The sequence below is a fragment of the Numenius arquata genome, chromosome 3 (genome assembly GCF_964106895.1).
Source record: "Numenius arquata chromosome 3, bNumArq3.hap1.1, whole genome shotgun sequence".
Taxonomy (NCBI): Eukaryota; Metazoa; Chordata; class Aves; order Charadriiformes; family Scolopacidae; genus Numenius; species Numenius arquata.
Genome location: NC_133578.1, coordinates 15515293 through 15531894, shown reverse-complemented (window position 1 = coordinate 15531894; position 16602 = coordinate 15515293). Strand labels below are relative to the sequence as shown.

The 16602-nt window shown below is 38.8% G+C and overlaps 1 protein-coding gene across 1 annotated transcript in view; it reads right to left on the bottom strand.

Moving 5' to 3' along the window:
* The window catches only part of CNTNAP5 (contactin associated protein family member 5), a 401323-nt gene that overhangs the window by 126627 nt on the left and 258094 nt on the right, over positions 1 to 16602 (bottom strand). Inside the window, exons 8-10 of the mRNA XM_074145684.1 lie at positions 8060 to 8324; positions 5420 to 5569; positions 4140 to 4311 (exon numbers count right to left, since the gene is read on the bottom strand). Coding sequence (XP_074001785.1) covers positions 4140 to 4311; positions 5420 to 5569; positions 8060 to 8324 — 587 coding nt within the window. The remainder of the gene's footprint in view (positions 1 to 4139; positions 4312 to 5419; positions 5570 to 8059; positions 8325 to 16602) is intronic.

Below are 16602 nucleotides of genomic sequence, written 5' to 3'. Positions count from 1 at the left end.
TGGATTAACATTAGGCAAGCAGGGCGGATAATGCCAAGAGTCCTATACACACATTACTAAAAGAAAAAATGTTTTCCTCCTACAGATTCTACTTTCCTGTTCTACAAGGCATTGGGAACAATTTGCAAGAACAGCTTTATCTTGAAGGAGGTGAAGAAGGGAATACAGCACTACTTTGCAGGGCTTGTGGAGCAGACACAGCTCTGATATGAATAGACTGGGGATGCCTCTCCTTGTACAGGGTTTTTCACCTAAGGACAACGTGTAGGTACCATAGGAGGGGATGGCAAATCAGAGACGACTTGATATGCAGCAACAGGAACACTAGTGACACTGGCAATGCAGCTGCGGGCTAGAAACAAGCAGTGTCTTAATAGGAAATGGTGCTGCCTAGCCTTCTTCCATCATAGGGACAGTCCAGGTTGCCGTGTTCAACTCCAGACTGTATAACATCTTAAAATCCTACTAAAAGTACAGAAGACATGACTTTTCTGTGTGTTATCTGCTAATCCCAGCTGTCACAGATACATCTTGAACTGCCTCAGCCAGAACCAGAGCAGCTACTGGGTGGCTTCATTCACAGGATCACTCAGGCTGCAAGGAGCCTCTGGAGATCTCCAGCAAAAAAACCTTGCTCAAAGCAGGGTCAGCAACAGGGTCAAGTTTGCTTTTGTCTCCAAAAGCATCTTCACTTGACACTGTCTCCCCAGTCACTAAATGGAAAGAAGGTAAAACTCAATATTTCCCTTTTTTGTGTGTGTGTGTACTCTCTGATAGCTCAGCTAGTGACAGGGCATTTATTTCCTGAAAGGTAGTTGCTTAACAGTGGAAATAACAAATACAGGCAGACAGAAGGCATTCATGTTAAGTTCACTTGAGCATGCATATAGTTAAAATACTAGTAATGAGACATGATGAGATATTAAGGCTGAGGCCCTCAGATGGCTCCATGTAGATTAATGGAGGCTCATCGCTTTATACAGGGAATCCCAGGGTATGTGTGGGTGTGTATGTGTATAATGTGCTTACACAACCAGATTCTCTCACCAAAAACATAGTCAAAGACTTTTTCTCAAAAACTACATCAATAGTAGTTGCAGTTTATCATCTTTCAAAACAAAGTCATTAATTCTCTTTCTAAGAGTAGGCACAAGTTGCAGGGAGCTGTCTAATCACTGCTTTCAGAGCCCAGGTCTGAATGACCTTGGCCTACAAGCCTGTAACAAATAAACTGCTTTCTAAATAGAGGCATATTCCTCAAAAGAGGGTTTTTGCTTAGGTAACTAAGACAAATGTCCCATTTACATGTTAATTAAGCTACAAGATTCCCACATGTTAAAATTACAAAAACACATACTTTACAGTGCACACAGCAAAAAATCTTATAATTAAGAAAGGGAAGATAACATTTCTCAGAGAAGATGCTTTTACAGAGTTTTAACACTCCTTATATAGAGAGAACGAGCAGCTGGATACTGCATGCCCGGAGCCAGACCCCAACTTTCCTGCAGTCCAGAGCTGCTGCAATACAGAGCACTAGTTGAACTATGGTGACTAGTTGAATTACAGTGACTGGAAGTGTCAGACGTTGTGCAATTTGAACAAGATCTGAAAACATACTCAAGGGTACACTGTGCAGACTAGATAGCAATACAGTCTTTAGATTTGAATTCAAATCTGTTCTCCCAACTTTCCATCTATAGTTTGTTATAAACAATTATGCTATAATAAAAACTTGCAGAACATACAATTTTCAAAAATGCTTAGGAGGAACACACTCCTCGAGTAATTTTTTGTTCAGTCTTTACCCCGCTCATCCACTGGCTTAGGATCAATTGTTTTAACAAAATAACACAAAGGATTTGCCTCTTGTCTATATTTTCTTTACTTATTTTCTTTGAATTTCATCCCTCTTTCCAACTGTCCCTTGCTGCTATGACCACTCTTGACTTCAGTACTGCACCAGCACTTCACTTTGAACAACTTTTGTAACTTCTTGAAATCTGTTCTGTAAATTTAACTTCTCTCAAGATTGTGTCCCAGATGTGTAAAATGTGTAATATGATTTGGATCAAAAAAAAACAAAAATCCTTTCTTCTTCCCTGCAGAAAAGCTTCAGCACAGTTATTGGAGTTGCCGGACAGGGAAAGCACTGGATGTTTCACTGAACAAGAAAGCTGTAATCTCCACATTGCCAGCAAGGCTCACACCTTTCCATGGCAAAGGGAATTTCTAAACTTCGGTCCAACACTTTCTCACACCGCAGGCTTCTCTCTTCCCCATCAGGGCACCTCCACTGACACAGCAAGTCCAGTCATAAGAGAATCACTTTTGCCAATCAAATCCTTTTTTTCCTTTTTTTTTTTTTTTTTTTAATCTACCTTGGTTTTGTGGCTATATCTACTATATGATCTAGGCAATTATATCTACTATATGATCTTAACTACTATAGATCATACCTTATATAGGTCTACCTAGATCATATAGTACAGATGCACAAATTTAAGGCTGTCCAGAGAACTGCATTGGAAGATAGTGCTTTAATCTTCACTAGATCACATATAACTTTTGTTTACTTATGTGATATATCAAGAAAATAATTATGTAAAGTGCCACCATTCTTATTATGGTTGGATCCTTGCCCTAAATAATTGCACAGTATGATCACAGACTAATGCTTGTCATCCTTGGGATACTGAAGATGAGGAAGTCACTTGCAGTAGGTGCCACATATTTACACTGTAGCCTGGACTTGGTGACAATGAAGGCACTGGAGATGTCCCCAGCACCTCTGCTTCCCAACAGAAGAGTTATCTTCTATTTCAATATACAAATATACAAGTTGCCTTTGAACTCTTGATATTAAGGAATCTGTTTTTCCAAGAAAACACCAAAATCCTTTCTTTCTCTTATTTCTCAGGAAGGTTTACGTTTTACTTCTTTTCGTTAAATCAGCTGCACCTTATCAATTTCGTCTACCATTTCAGGCACACCAAGCATGAAATTCACATCCCCCTGAATTCAGTCATCATTAAAGATGGAAAGAGGTTTGATCAGCAGAGTCAGTATTTTCTCTGGACAAGTTAACAAACATGAACATCAAAGATGAGCACAGAGGTCTCACACAACAGAGGTTTTGCCCACTTTTCAAAAGATTTCAGCTCCAGCAGGCTGATCCCTCCCTAGAGTAAGCGATAATGGATATCGGCCTTCAGCTCCAACTCTCTAAGCAACTTGTCTGAAAAAAATAGGTTAAATGCTTAAGCTCCTAATGCATTCGAAAATATCCCTACTACTCCCTTAATAATCTGAAGCACAGGAAAGTTCCCACAGCTCCATTTCCATTTTTCAGAGCTTAGTTAGATTTATAAAAACCCCAACAAACCATTGCTCATTACTCCATGTGCTAACTTCAAACTACACATTTGCAGAAATAATTCAGAAACATTTAGACACTAAAAATCCATAGGAAGAAAAGGAGAAATTATTAAATGCTTTAAAACAAAACAAAACAAAACAAAACCCTGTTTGCTTATGTTCTCTCTACTTTCTATGAGAAAGTTTGGATTTCCTGTCAGGTTTCAGCTTAGGAGGGATTCAGATCAGTATTTAAACTGAAATGTGTCTCTGGGAGATACAGACATTTCATCATTATATTGTCCTACTGAATGGGCAGTCTGTCACATGAAGTGTACCATATCTTCATTATAAATGTGCTGTGCTATAATGGCTAACAAGAAAAATTGTAAATGATCTACTTAAGTAAAAACAGCTAGTATATTAAGGGGATGACATGTTCTGATGAATCAAATAATTTTTCCTTCTCTTTCATTCCCCTCTAAAACTTCAAAGCAATCAAATGTTGTTTGTGCATAAAATTTAATCCTTTCACCAATCTGTAGTTTGATTGAATTTGCATACTCTATTTCCTACAAGTCAATGTGAAGAGAGCCTCATGTAATTGAAACCATTTCCCCTCCAGTCCTCCTATCTTTGCTGTAATATTTTCTATTAGTAGCTCTATTATGCCTAATATCCATAATGTTGGCAGATTAGAATTTTCACTTAATGCAACCTGTATTTATAAACCACTAGGATGAAAAAAAGAACAAATACAAGAAAGAGGAAACAATAATTACCTGTCTTTGATGCCACACAGATCAATGTGTAAATCACTAAAATTCCCCAGGGAGCCTTGCTGAACTAAAATGAGGTCCTTGGGCTGGTTATCAATAAAGATGAGCCTCATACAGCCTTGAAAAGCAGTAATGGGATTTAAACATTGGGAATCGGTGAAATTGTCAGGGCACCCTGTGGGAAAAAGAGAAGAGGCAGAGAAGAATATTGGAATGTTCATCTATTTCTGCTGGGATTTTCTGATGCAAGAACTTGGAGGCTCATTATTTCAAGTGTTTTCATTCCTTGTGCTATGCAACCTTCTGTCTTATAAATCCACCAGTAAGAAAAAATATTATTTTTTTTTCTTTTTTTATAAGAGAAAAAAAGAGAGAAGAGCCACTAGAAATATCAGAGTACATGGTTTTCACATGTACTACACAAAATCAAAATGTGTTTTTTTCAATCTTTAAACTCCACAGTTGATAGCAACTGACTCCCATAAAAAAAGCTGTGCAAATTGTCAAATCATTATGGGTTATATTCTGCTACTGAGGCAACCCACAGAATAAAGGATGAAATTCTGTGGACAGCAGACAAGAAAACCACTTGTATCTGAGCTTCCTCAGTATTTGTCTGGCTCTAAGATCCAAAGCTTTCTGTGTGTCCTCACTTAGTGCTGTTTCGAGAGAGTTCATTGAGATCAGAGCCACACTGCAATAAGCACTACACAAAAATATATTAGATAAAAAGACAGTTGATGGCACTCCCTTTATCTAAATTAATGCTTCCACTCCAAAAACCAGAAGGTAGTATTTTTCAAGACTGTTCTTTTCATTTTCAAAATTGAGCTAAACCTACATTCATTTCCATAGAGCACAGTACCTATGTACTTTTGTAGATCTGAGCCATATGTCAATTAAGCTCTGAAGTCTAAAGTCATTAAGCCTGATCAGGACAGTGATATCTACAGGAATATTAATAATATTAATAGTCCTCAGGCCTTTTAATTAGAAAAAACACTTGTGGCTAATACAGCTGTGTAGCTTTTGCATGTTTTGCCATGTCTATGCAGGTACCCATTGGTTACCAGTACCAGTAGTCCACATTTACAGCTCTGTTAGTAGTTCTACGCTTTCTCTCTCTGTCAGGGTTGGCCCTTCAATCTTCTCACAGTATGCACTGCAACTCAGAAGGGGGTCTAAATAAGTCATTACAACATTCGCTCTTAGCTGCAAACAGAGTACACCTGGGGAGACCTCAATGCTGAGTTCCTGTCCTGCATCTGTCTAAAACAACCTACCTCCAAAATAGTAGTTGTTCCCAGAATAGATCCTTGACACAGTGGTTGCATGGCTAGCAGTGGCAGCGTTGTTATCCAGTGTCAGGGTAATGCGATGTCTTCTGGCATTGATGTTAACAGAATGCCAAAGCCCATCGTGGAGATTGGTGCCTGGCAAAATCAAGTACAAAGAGTGAAAAAAGGGGTGCAGGAGGCAACCGTGTTCCTCAAACCTTCTTTTGCTTCCAACTTGTGGCCACAAATGTGCAGATGACTCCAAAATAAGGAGCACTGGCAGCTGAAAAGAACTCATTACATCTGGAAAAAAAAAAACAAACCTGGTATAGAAGAAAAGGCCCAAGAAAGAGAAAACTTTTGAGAGTACTTAAGTAGGACATCTCACATTTTAATCTAACCTGCTCCTGGCACTGCAGGCACTCAGCAAGCCAGCAGGGCCCTTTGACTTTCTGTTAGCAATTATTACCATTTCGTGGGTGTTTATGTCTAATTTTCAGTCTCTTGGAAAATGCTTATAGCTCACAGGAGCGCGCAGAGAAGACCTCTGTTCAACTTCTGGTATAAAACACATGCCTGAGATTGCAAAGGATTAGATTCAGTGAGATGGTCATACCCTGTCTCAGGCTCCAATATGAAATGTGACAAATTCCAGTAGATATCAGTAGGATTTGTGTTTCTTAAAATGCTTCAGCACTAAGTTAGCACACAGTCTTTTTGATGGATGTACCGAATCTATATTGGATTTCAACATGGGTTTTGTGAGAGCTGGGATTTTTGCTCTGACCAGGAACCTATGAAGGTACATGAGACATTATGGTACTGAGTAGTCTCTTTCTCTTCTAGATGCTTGTGCAAAGTGGGAAATAATCTCTCTGTTTCCTTATTCTGAAAATCAGTGTTGAAAATCAGTCATGGCTCTTGAAATAACACCCACACAGGTACAAAGAAACTCCACATCCTCTGTTCTGACAGCCATGAAAATCAGTGGGCAAGCTTCTGAGCTCACACACAGTGGTGCAGATCAAAAGTAACTTAATTATGGTTCAAAATACACTGCTGTCAGGCTGAAGTCACCAAGACCAGGCACAGACAACTAGTATTTACTCCTCTCCTAACAGAATATTTTTCGCTAATGTAGCTTTCAGAAGAAACAAACGAGCACTAAGTGACACAAAGAGGTGTGAGAACAGTTCAAAACAAAATAAAAAAAATTGTGGGTGTTATGTGAATGAAAAGCCATTTCATTATGAATTTGAAAATGAGACAATTTCCACAGTAATGGCTGTTAATGTATGCACAATTTCCTTAGAATAAGAGGCTGGTTTCCCAGCAAAAATGGATGATTTTTTCAACAAGAACAAGTCCATTTTGAAGTGGAATATGTTGTTGAATTTTGAAAAGATGTCAAAACAAAATAGGTCCCATTTGGGGCAAAAATAGGTCCATTCTTGAGCAAGCATGGGTTTATTGTGAGTACCTGACATCTGCAGAACATGGCACTTGCAATTTCTACATATTTTTCCATGTGTAAGTAGGTAGTTTAGCAATGTTTTGGATAGCACCAAAGCCTGGGCTCAGGTTCATGATTTCAGAACTACATAAAACCAAATACACCCAACCAAATATTGACATTGTCTCAGCTTCATCAACAATTTAATTAGGACTGCAATATAGGCTGGAAATTCAGTTTTCAGCATTGAAATGCAGCAAACTAAGGCTGTAGCAATCTACATGAATAAGGATAGATGCAGGGCTACCTCATTTTCTATCGTGAAGGGGAATGAAACGCATATGGAACAGCTCTGGTTTGACAACTCTGTCAGATTTTATCTCTCCTTCTTTTAATAGACACATCTGCCCTCTTTTAGTCTGTACTGGGAATACTTTAATATTACATATTTTAAACAGCTGCTTTTTTAGAAAATATTATTATTATTATTTAGTTCCGTCTGAGTTCCATCAGTCTATTACTCATCAACCTTTGGAAACTGAGTATTCAACCTATGCAGAAAATGAATTTCCCAGTTTCCCACCCACCATGGCTGCACATCAGTAAGGGATGTGCAGAGGCCCTGGGCTAAGAACATTTCTGCCTCGGATGCCAGCGTGGCCTATATAGGTCACACTGGTGGGCCTCTGTTGTACAGTCTGGAATTGTTTCCCTCTTGTCTCTGCATAGCTGTTCTGATAAGCGTTTACAAGAAATTTCCCCTGAATTTTAGGTCAGAAAAGCAACCCCATTTCACCCTCTTGAAGCTACAGTCAGAGGAAGAAAATCACCTCTGAGGTAGCCTTAACTTGTGCTGGGGAATGGTGCAGCAGCTGAGCTGGTTCTCAGTTTAGAATCTGAGGACAGGAAACAAGAAGGTCTTCACGTGACCTGACTGAAGAAAATTTAGCGTGACTGTTTAAGAGCACAGAGGCTGAGCTAATCGTCAGGTACACCAAGTCTCAGAATGCCATCTTGCCATGCTCAGATCTACCTCAAGCTGCACAGAGTGGTTCTACCACTGGAAAGCAAGAGAAAATTTGAAAAGAGAAAGGAAGATTGGGTACTTCCTAGTTTCACAACCCTTTCATCCTGTGGGGTTGGACCTTTGTATTTTAAAAGGAAACAAATGAGAATAAACAAAACTAAAGTACCTTCATTGATTTCCACTGGGTTCTCTGTCTCTTTCTGAATAAGTAGTGTCAATCTCCCACTATGAAGGTAAATCAAGAGAGGTCCTGAATTTTCAGACAATTCAGTGAACAGAAGTAAGCCGTCTTTATTCCATGTTCGAAACTGGAAGCTGACTGACAAACCATCAATTTGAGGAGTGCCGGGTAGTAGCAAGTAGCTTCGACTGGCGCTGACAAAGGTGATAGGAACAATTTGTGGTTCTGAGCAGGAAAAGGTCACGTTCCCCTGCAAATAATAAAAATCAAACATAATCAACATGACAATTTATTATTTTTTTGTCATTCCAAAACATCCATAGTTAAATGAGCTCATTGGTTTTCTAATGGCCCTTGAGGCTGAAATAGGTAACATTATTCAGACATAAATACTTGGAACTCATTAGGAAATGTATCTGTCCGTTCTGGGAAAACACATCTGACTTCAATATTTTACTTTAACCCCGAAGTGGAAGGGGGGGGGGCAGATCAAAAATCAAACCCTCAATTCTTAGAAGGATTTAAACATGTCCATATCAAGACCATGCCTGGGTACAGAAAGGTTCATTTGGTAGTTCAGACAGACCATCTCCATGTGGCTATATCTGCTTTGTTTCCCAGCACCTCCCATTTCAAGCTCAAGTTTAACTTTATATCAATAAAATCAAACGCATTTGGATCTATATTGACTTCAGGAACTGACATTGAAGCCCTAGCAAATCCACTTGAACCTTCGTCTGTTGTGGGATGTGATACAAATGTCCTGCATTGGCTCTGCGCTGATGTGACTACGGGATTATGAACAAGGCACACTGCAAGTGAAAAAACAAAGCATCCCCCAATGCACAGGGACACAACCAAACTTTTTTGCCTATTTACACCAACACTACACAATCTTAAAGTAAAAACGCTCTCATCTACTTGAATCTATTACATGCGGTGAAACATGAGTCAAATTTCCTGGGTTTATTTCAAATACTCAATATATAACTTGCAGTAGCAACACTGGTTATGTTTTCATTTACTCAGAGTTACACAGCCCTGTGCTATACCAAATTATAAAAGTCATCTTAACAATAATAACACAAATGATTAAAATATTTTTTTCTGAAATTATTTCAAAATTCATAAGAAAATTCAAAGAAAAAGTCACTTGAGTATAGTACTTGTAGTGGGACGAAACAACAGTGAGATTTCCTAGCCAGTTCTAAGTCTCATGGTTTCCAGGGGGTATTTTGAGGAATTATTAAAAGATTACACACACAGCAAGCACAGTGAAATCAAACACCATTTCAATGCCAAACTTAGTTGATCACCTCAGTCATCCAGCCCTGAAATCAATGGTGCTATTTGCCCAGAAGAGCAGCACATTTACTCAAAGCAGTCAGCAGAATCTGTACCAGCATGTATCACTGTAGTTTGTAGATGAAGTGACTCCACCATTTTGTTCAGCCCTTGTAGATTACCCAACCAGGTCATTCAAGCCATGTAATAAAACCTTAACAATATATAAAGTCAGGACGCATTTAAGGAGCTGCGTCTTTCAAAGCCACTCCAGGACACTGTTGCAGCCAGCTTGCTTTGAACTAGGCTGCTTTGTAAAATACCAAATGGAATCCAATAAAAACATCGGAGTTAAAGGCTTTCTCCATGGCACCACTTCTCATCAGAGCTGGTACCTCGTTCTAACAGGATAATTATAATGAACAGCATTTGATGGATGTCTAGAAAGTTGCAGAGTGCTTAGGGAATTCCTCTCTGAAATCTCAGACAGCTGATGGGACTGTTTCCTATCACTTTCAAATGTCTTTCTACTCTTTATTTTAAAATGGAAAAGAAACAAAGTGCCAGAAAGAGACCAAGTCATCACTGGATGAACCAACCCTTGATGGATATATATCTATATCAAGCTATTTCTGTATACCTGTTAGGTATAGAATGCTACATACCAGATTTAGCAATGACTAAAGGTGTCCATGGGTACATCATGTTGGAGTAAGTTTTGAGTTATAATCCAAAATTTATCCAGACCACCTGAACATTAGTCGGGTGGGAAGAAGAATGGAAATTTGCTCTCAACCTTTAAAATGTTTCTACTATCTGCTGGGTTTTGTCTGCATAAGAGATGCCACAGGCTTGTTATTATTGTTTATATTTCCACCTCCATTTTCAATTGAGTTCATGACAAATTACACAAAACAGACACTGCAGTGATGTATACGAATATGGTTAACTTTCTCTGGAGTTTTTTAAAGGTTTAGACATTTAAAATGCTGATGACAAATTTTCTTTGGAATTTTAGACATTTACAGCGATTCAAGTAACTCCACACAAAGTAGTAAGACATTTACAGATCTTATACATACATAACACCAGAGCTTGGAGGAAAGTTCAAATGTTATCTGAGTCTGCACTCAAGTATCTAATTTGCTTCACTGGCAGTGGGAGGCTGTAACAAAATGCAAGTCTTTAGAGGGGAGGATTTGTAGCATTTAGATAGGAATTTTTTCTCAAAGCTCTTTGCAGATGTTACCAACTAGCATAACAACCTATGCCTAGACTGACTTAATAGTGCCAGAGAAGATGAATGCTAAGATGAAGAAAAGTGTTTACAATGCAAATTTTCAGACAACCTTAAAATAAGCCAGTAAAGACCCCGTGTAGTAAATATGCTTTCAGGTGTTTGCAGCAGCACCAATAGCAAAGTATCCCTAATGTATATGCATGGGCCCAAATATAAGGCCAAATTTCTGTCTGCTTTTGATATGAGGTTCTCAGCACACACAACTAGTCCTAAGTTCATGGATTGCTGTGACTCAGCAATACTCTCTAGTCATTCATACTAGTTAGTAATTCATGCCATCTGGAATCTGCACAAAAGTCTTGTCCTGGTATAGGAGCAGCAAAGAGTGCTGACTGAACCCATGGCCAATGCTGGAACATATGGGCAGGATCTATGCTTCTCCTCCCATCCTTAACCAGGTGAGACTTCAGGCTCTCCATTGACTGAACTGATGGACAGCAGGTGTGATCCCACCTGCCACAAGAACAAGCAGGTGGAAACGTGTAAAGGTGGTGCTGTGGTATTTTGTGTATGTAGGATTAAAGGTAATTTTGGAGGATAGAAAAGAGGCTTGATTGCCTTTTGGGAACTTAAGTCAGTTCAACTGAGTCATTTATGAGGGAAAGACCTTCTTAAAGCAGAATTCCAGAGCAAAAGCAGATGATGTAGTTAATACACATCAACAATAGTTGCTGACTGACCAACTTTGTATATCTTCTTAGAGACAGTAACATGAAAATTTGGAAAAGAAATACACAACAGTTACTTTGAAGAATGTTCATCCACTGAAGTGGGTTAGGTTCCCATTACAAAAACTGTAAAATTTGCCCTGAATATTAGTCTCAGACAAATTATTCCAGCAGGTCCAAGTTAGAAAAGTAAACGGCTCCCTCTAAACTTGCATCTGATCAGAAGTGTTGTGCTTTAACTGGCAGCAGTTCTGGAATTCTCCAGGATACATGCAAGACTTCTGGCAGACACTTGATTTCATCATTGAACTCAGTTTAACTGAAAAGTAAAAGCTCATTGGCTAGGAAATGGGATAAGAAGAATCTAATCCCTAGAGAAAATAAAGGAGACACTCAGCTCTACCCAGCTGCTGGAAATTCCAGCTATCATGTGGCATTTGATAACTCCAGTAAGCCCGGTGTCTCCAGACAGATTAATGACTCCTCTAATAAGCAGTGAAATCTTTCCAAAAGAGTTCTTACTGTTCTTACAAGAGGAACCTTCTGAACCTAAAAATGCAATGGAGATATTTACAATTTGTTCGCCGGCTGCCATGATGGGTGTCTCAAGTCAAGAGTGCAGATTTCTGCAGGCAGGATACAGCTGCAGAGGTGGTTCTTTTTCCAGTAAGGTGTCGAATGAACAGGCGATAGTATGGTACAGCATTTTAAGGAAGAATCAGAGCCTTTCCTATTTAAAGGAGAATAGAATGACACAGTTGCTAAGTGATGAGGATAAAAGTGGATTACATTGAAGATCCTCTGAGCCATAAGCCTCATCCAAAACTGACTGGAGTCTTTCCAGTGACTTCTGTGGGACTTCAATAAGACCTATATAACTTTAATGAATCATTTAAGTCTTTTCTGGCTTCTTCATGTAGTATTATGTACTGTTGAATGAAGACAAAAGACTGGTGCAACACCACATTCATGGCAATTGATGATGAGTTTCTTATACATCCCCCTCGCTCTTACAAATTACTAATCAAAAGTAACGTGTACTTGGGAAATTATTCAAACTGACAGCTGAACTGAAATCCTCAACATTTAGCCTACCAAAGGATACAGGCCAAGATCACAGCTTGAACAGGAAGAACAATAAATGAGTATTTCTGGGCACTCATACTACCTGTGGGTTAGAGAGTCAAATGGGCACTTACTTTCCTCATTAATCACTATATGGATACTATCCAATAAAACGGATACCTTGTTTTCTGCAGAGGATTAGAAAGGAAGATTTCATATGACAGGTAAGGGGACTAAATTCCCAGTCCTGGCTAAGATACAAATGCGAGTAAACCAGCAAGAATATCTCCAGCTTGGAAATTGGAGGACTATTCTAGCTGTGAAGAGACTGAGGCTGCAGATGGATTTACAAAGAGAGTAACAGAGGAAAAAGGTGATGCAGTTTTAAAAAGATAACATGAAAAATTGTCATTCAACTCTGAGCAAGTGGATTTTAAGAATGGGGGCGGTCCCTTCAAATCCTGTTTTTAAATTAACTGTCTCAGGCAGTACAGATGTCAGGAGACAGACCCACAAAGATTTCAAGCGCTTCTCAAATCAAGACATTGCTAAGCATTGAATGAAAAGCAAATCAAAGTAAGATACCACCTCCGGCCTACTGACATACTGGTGCAAACTGTCTTCAAACAGGATGTGGGAGCACCAGGACACATGGTGTTACTTGAACTAGGACTAGTCCACTGAGTCAACAACTATTCCATCCCAAGAGAAGGGCTCATATTTTAAGAGATGTTCCTATATTGAGGTGGGTTTCTCTTTCTCTGAGCAAAATTTCATGATGGAAATCTGAAAGCTTTCCTGATTCAAGTTTCATTGAAACTAACATATCCTTGTGATAATCACCCCTGTGACAGAGAACTGCCCTATCTTCACTCTAGGTATCATGTATGTCAATAAAAGGCTAATTGTTTATCACATTGACTTAAGCTGTTTGCATTAAGATAATGTTCTTATGTGGAAAAAGTAGCATTTAACAAAAAAGAAAGCTTCCAAAAAACTGAAACACTCTGACTGTGACAGAATCAGGGATGAGATGCTTGGCTAGACATTTCTGGATGTCCTTTCTCTCAGACTCCTAAGCTGACTATGTCACTGGCCAGAAGCGGAACAAAGGATTTTACTATTTTTCTGCCCATACTAACTGTACATGATTGTTTCATTATGTGGTACAATAGCTAAGAGTTGCTGGCAAAAGATGGGAGCAAATGTAGAGCTAATTTGGAAGAATCATATATAATTTCCCTCGGAGAGACAAGAAAAGGCAAAAAAAGAGACAGGAGGAAACACATATACAAAAAATATAGACCACAATATTTTCCCTCCTTTGAACAACAAGCAGGAATGAAGCCAGCCTTTCAAATTCATCTTGCCAGCAGTGGGTAAGATGGATGTCTTCGATCAAACTGGCAAATTAGCACAATCCAAGCCCAATTTTTGTTCCACTTCAGGGTAAACCGACCTACAGCTTATTAGGCTTAGTACCTGGAACAAAATACAGCAATAAGGAGGGTATTTTTAATTATTATTGTTATGCAAACAGAGCCACATCTACCTTAAAATAGAAAAGTCCATAGAAAGCAATTCTCATCAGCTTTTCTTTAATTTATTTATTAGTTTTCTTTATTAGTTTTTTTTTTTTCTTTTAGATTCCAGTCATCTGTATATCATAGCACAGCACCAGCCTAAATGGCTGGTGTGAGCAGCACACACTCCGGGCTCCTGACTGTGACAGGGCCAGCTTGCCCCTTTTGGTTATGCTGGGCAGGCAAGTACCAAGCAGTTCCCAGGGCCTTAGCAACTGGAATAAGACCTTAAGAACAGACACTTAAGCCTTGGCTTTACAGCAAACTACATTCTCCCCCATTTTCCTCATTCCCTGCTAACTCCTATGACCCTAATTAGCCATCTCTCTTCCTCTCCTACATGGAATAAGAGCCTTATCACCTCCTGCCTTGAAACATCCTCCTTTGCTCAGCAAGAACTAACCACCCTATTCACTCAATTTGACTACCCAGATAATGTAATAGATTAAACTCTGAAAAGTTGTTTCTAACCTGTAATTTGCTGAAGGCTAATGACTCTCAAAAAGGCTTTGTTTGCCCAAAAACATGTCATTTTTTTCTGCATATGTCAACTAGTCTTATAAAAAAATATGATCTCCTCCCTGAAAGACTTCTTTGCTTGGGGTCATCACAACTATCAAAATCCTAACACAAAGAATTTTCTTTTATATCAAGAAAAGGAGAGTTTATTAGTGCAGCTACCTGCTGGATTAAGTATTTAGAGACTGCAAGTCTTTAGAATTGTAGACGGTCAACTGAAACCAATGGGAAAACTGTCGTTTAAATAGACTTTATTTCAAGACCTTGATTGAGGTGACACAATTTCTTTCAAAACAAACATTTTATACCATTCAGCAGCAATAAAAAGGGACCTTAAAATTAATACTATTTATATAGATTTCTTTACTATTCCACACTGCAGGTAGGATGCGAAGGAGACTCTTCTGAAGACCCAGAAAGCACACAGGAAGACAGAAAAAAACCCCAAAATTGTTATTTTTACAGGAACCAAATATTTCTGGAACCTAAGTTCACCTGCCTTATCTAAAAACCAGCAAATTCAGTTCTCTTTTTAATGTGCATGTCTGACTCACGCTTTCATTAAATAATTAGATAAAACTTTTTTTATTTTTAGTAAATTAAATTTAGTCCTATAGGATGTTGTGAAAAATGTCACTAAATAGTTCCAACATTTTTTATTTGTTACCTATAGTCTGATCACAAAAACTAATGAAAACTAAAAAATAATAAAAGATATATCTAACTCCTCATTCTCCAAACCTTAGTAGAACCCTTCACAAATCACCAGCCTGATATTCAGAGATATATCAACACTTGCAATAGCACTTTGGTAGAACGAGACGTGCGTAGACAAGTTCTTCTCAACATGAAGGTATCTAAAATCAGCTTAATAAAATAGCGTGTTTGGATTCTCTATAAAGGGAATGAATTATTAGTTTACATTTTCCTGTCACTAGGTATCTTTTCTTGCTCTTTGATGCTGGCAATTGGTTATCTCCCTGAGGCACTACAGTGATGCATTTACATGTCACCACATCCCTTGCTGTGCTGAATTGTCACTCCCAGATTCAACATGGCAGGCTGACGTAAAAATTCAAGCATACCTGAGAGCTGACAACTTCTGCCTTACAAATATCCCGCACTCCTCTCAAGTCAGTGCCAGATTTGCTCTGCTAAATGAAAATGCAACTCCAATTCTTATTAGTTGAAGGAACGGAAGGGAAAGAGGGATAGAGTTTTCCTCAATTTCAGTGAATACATAGGGTGGAGCACTGAGAAGATCAAACCCTGTGTCTTTTCATGACCTGTTCATTTCTTTTCTTTAGCTAGACAGCTTCTTATTTTGGCATCACAAATCAGTGACACAGAAAAAGACTTAAGACCCTGGCCACAGGTCACATTAGAGCAGTTTCTAAAGGTGCAACCTAAATCTAGCAGTAGCTGGTGGCCAGGATAATATAACTGTTTTCAGGATGCTATAGCTATTTTTCTCTTACTACTCCCTCAGTATTTAGCAATTCTCAATGGATTTATCTTCCTAGTACTTGTCCCACATCCCTCCATCTACCTACACTCTTAACAATTCCCCTTCGGCTTCTTTCAAATGTGGCTCCTAGTAGAGTATTTTCCTGCCCCTAATTACTTGCTCAGCAAGTGCAAGTAACTGCTGTAAAATTTCTTATAATGGGCAGTCTGCACTTCTTTTGTGCTAAAAAGACAGCTAGTAAATAGGGCAGATCTTTTGATTATTATTTGCAGAGATTTCCCAAGTGTTCAGCCCTATGACCATGACAGTGGTAATTACAGAAATTTGATTTCTCCTAACCTCTTGCAATTAAAACCAGTAATTGCATCAGAGAGCAAATAAAAGAAACCCTGTCATTTTACCATACTTAATGACCTAGAGGAAAAAAACCAAACACAACAAAATACCCACATGCCATCAGGGACAGAAGAAACCCCAGAGAGAAGACAGATAGCCTGTCCAAATTGATAGGGCTACCATGCAGAGGGGTTAAGTATGAGGCAATACAAAAATGGAATTCTGAAGGCAAGTTCCGGTTCAAAGAGGCAGGCTGTCTCGTTATCTTGAGATGTCTTCTCAAGGGGATTTATTGCAAGTCTGAC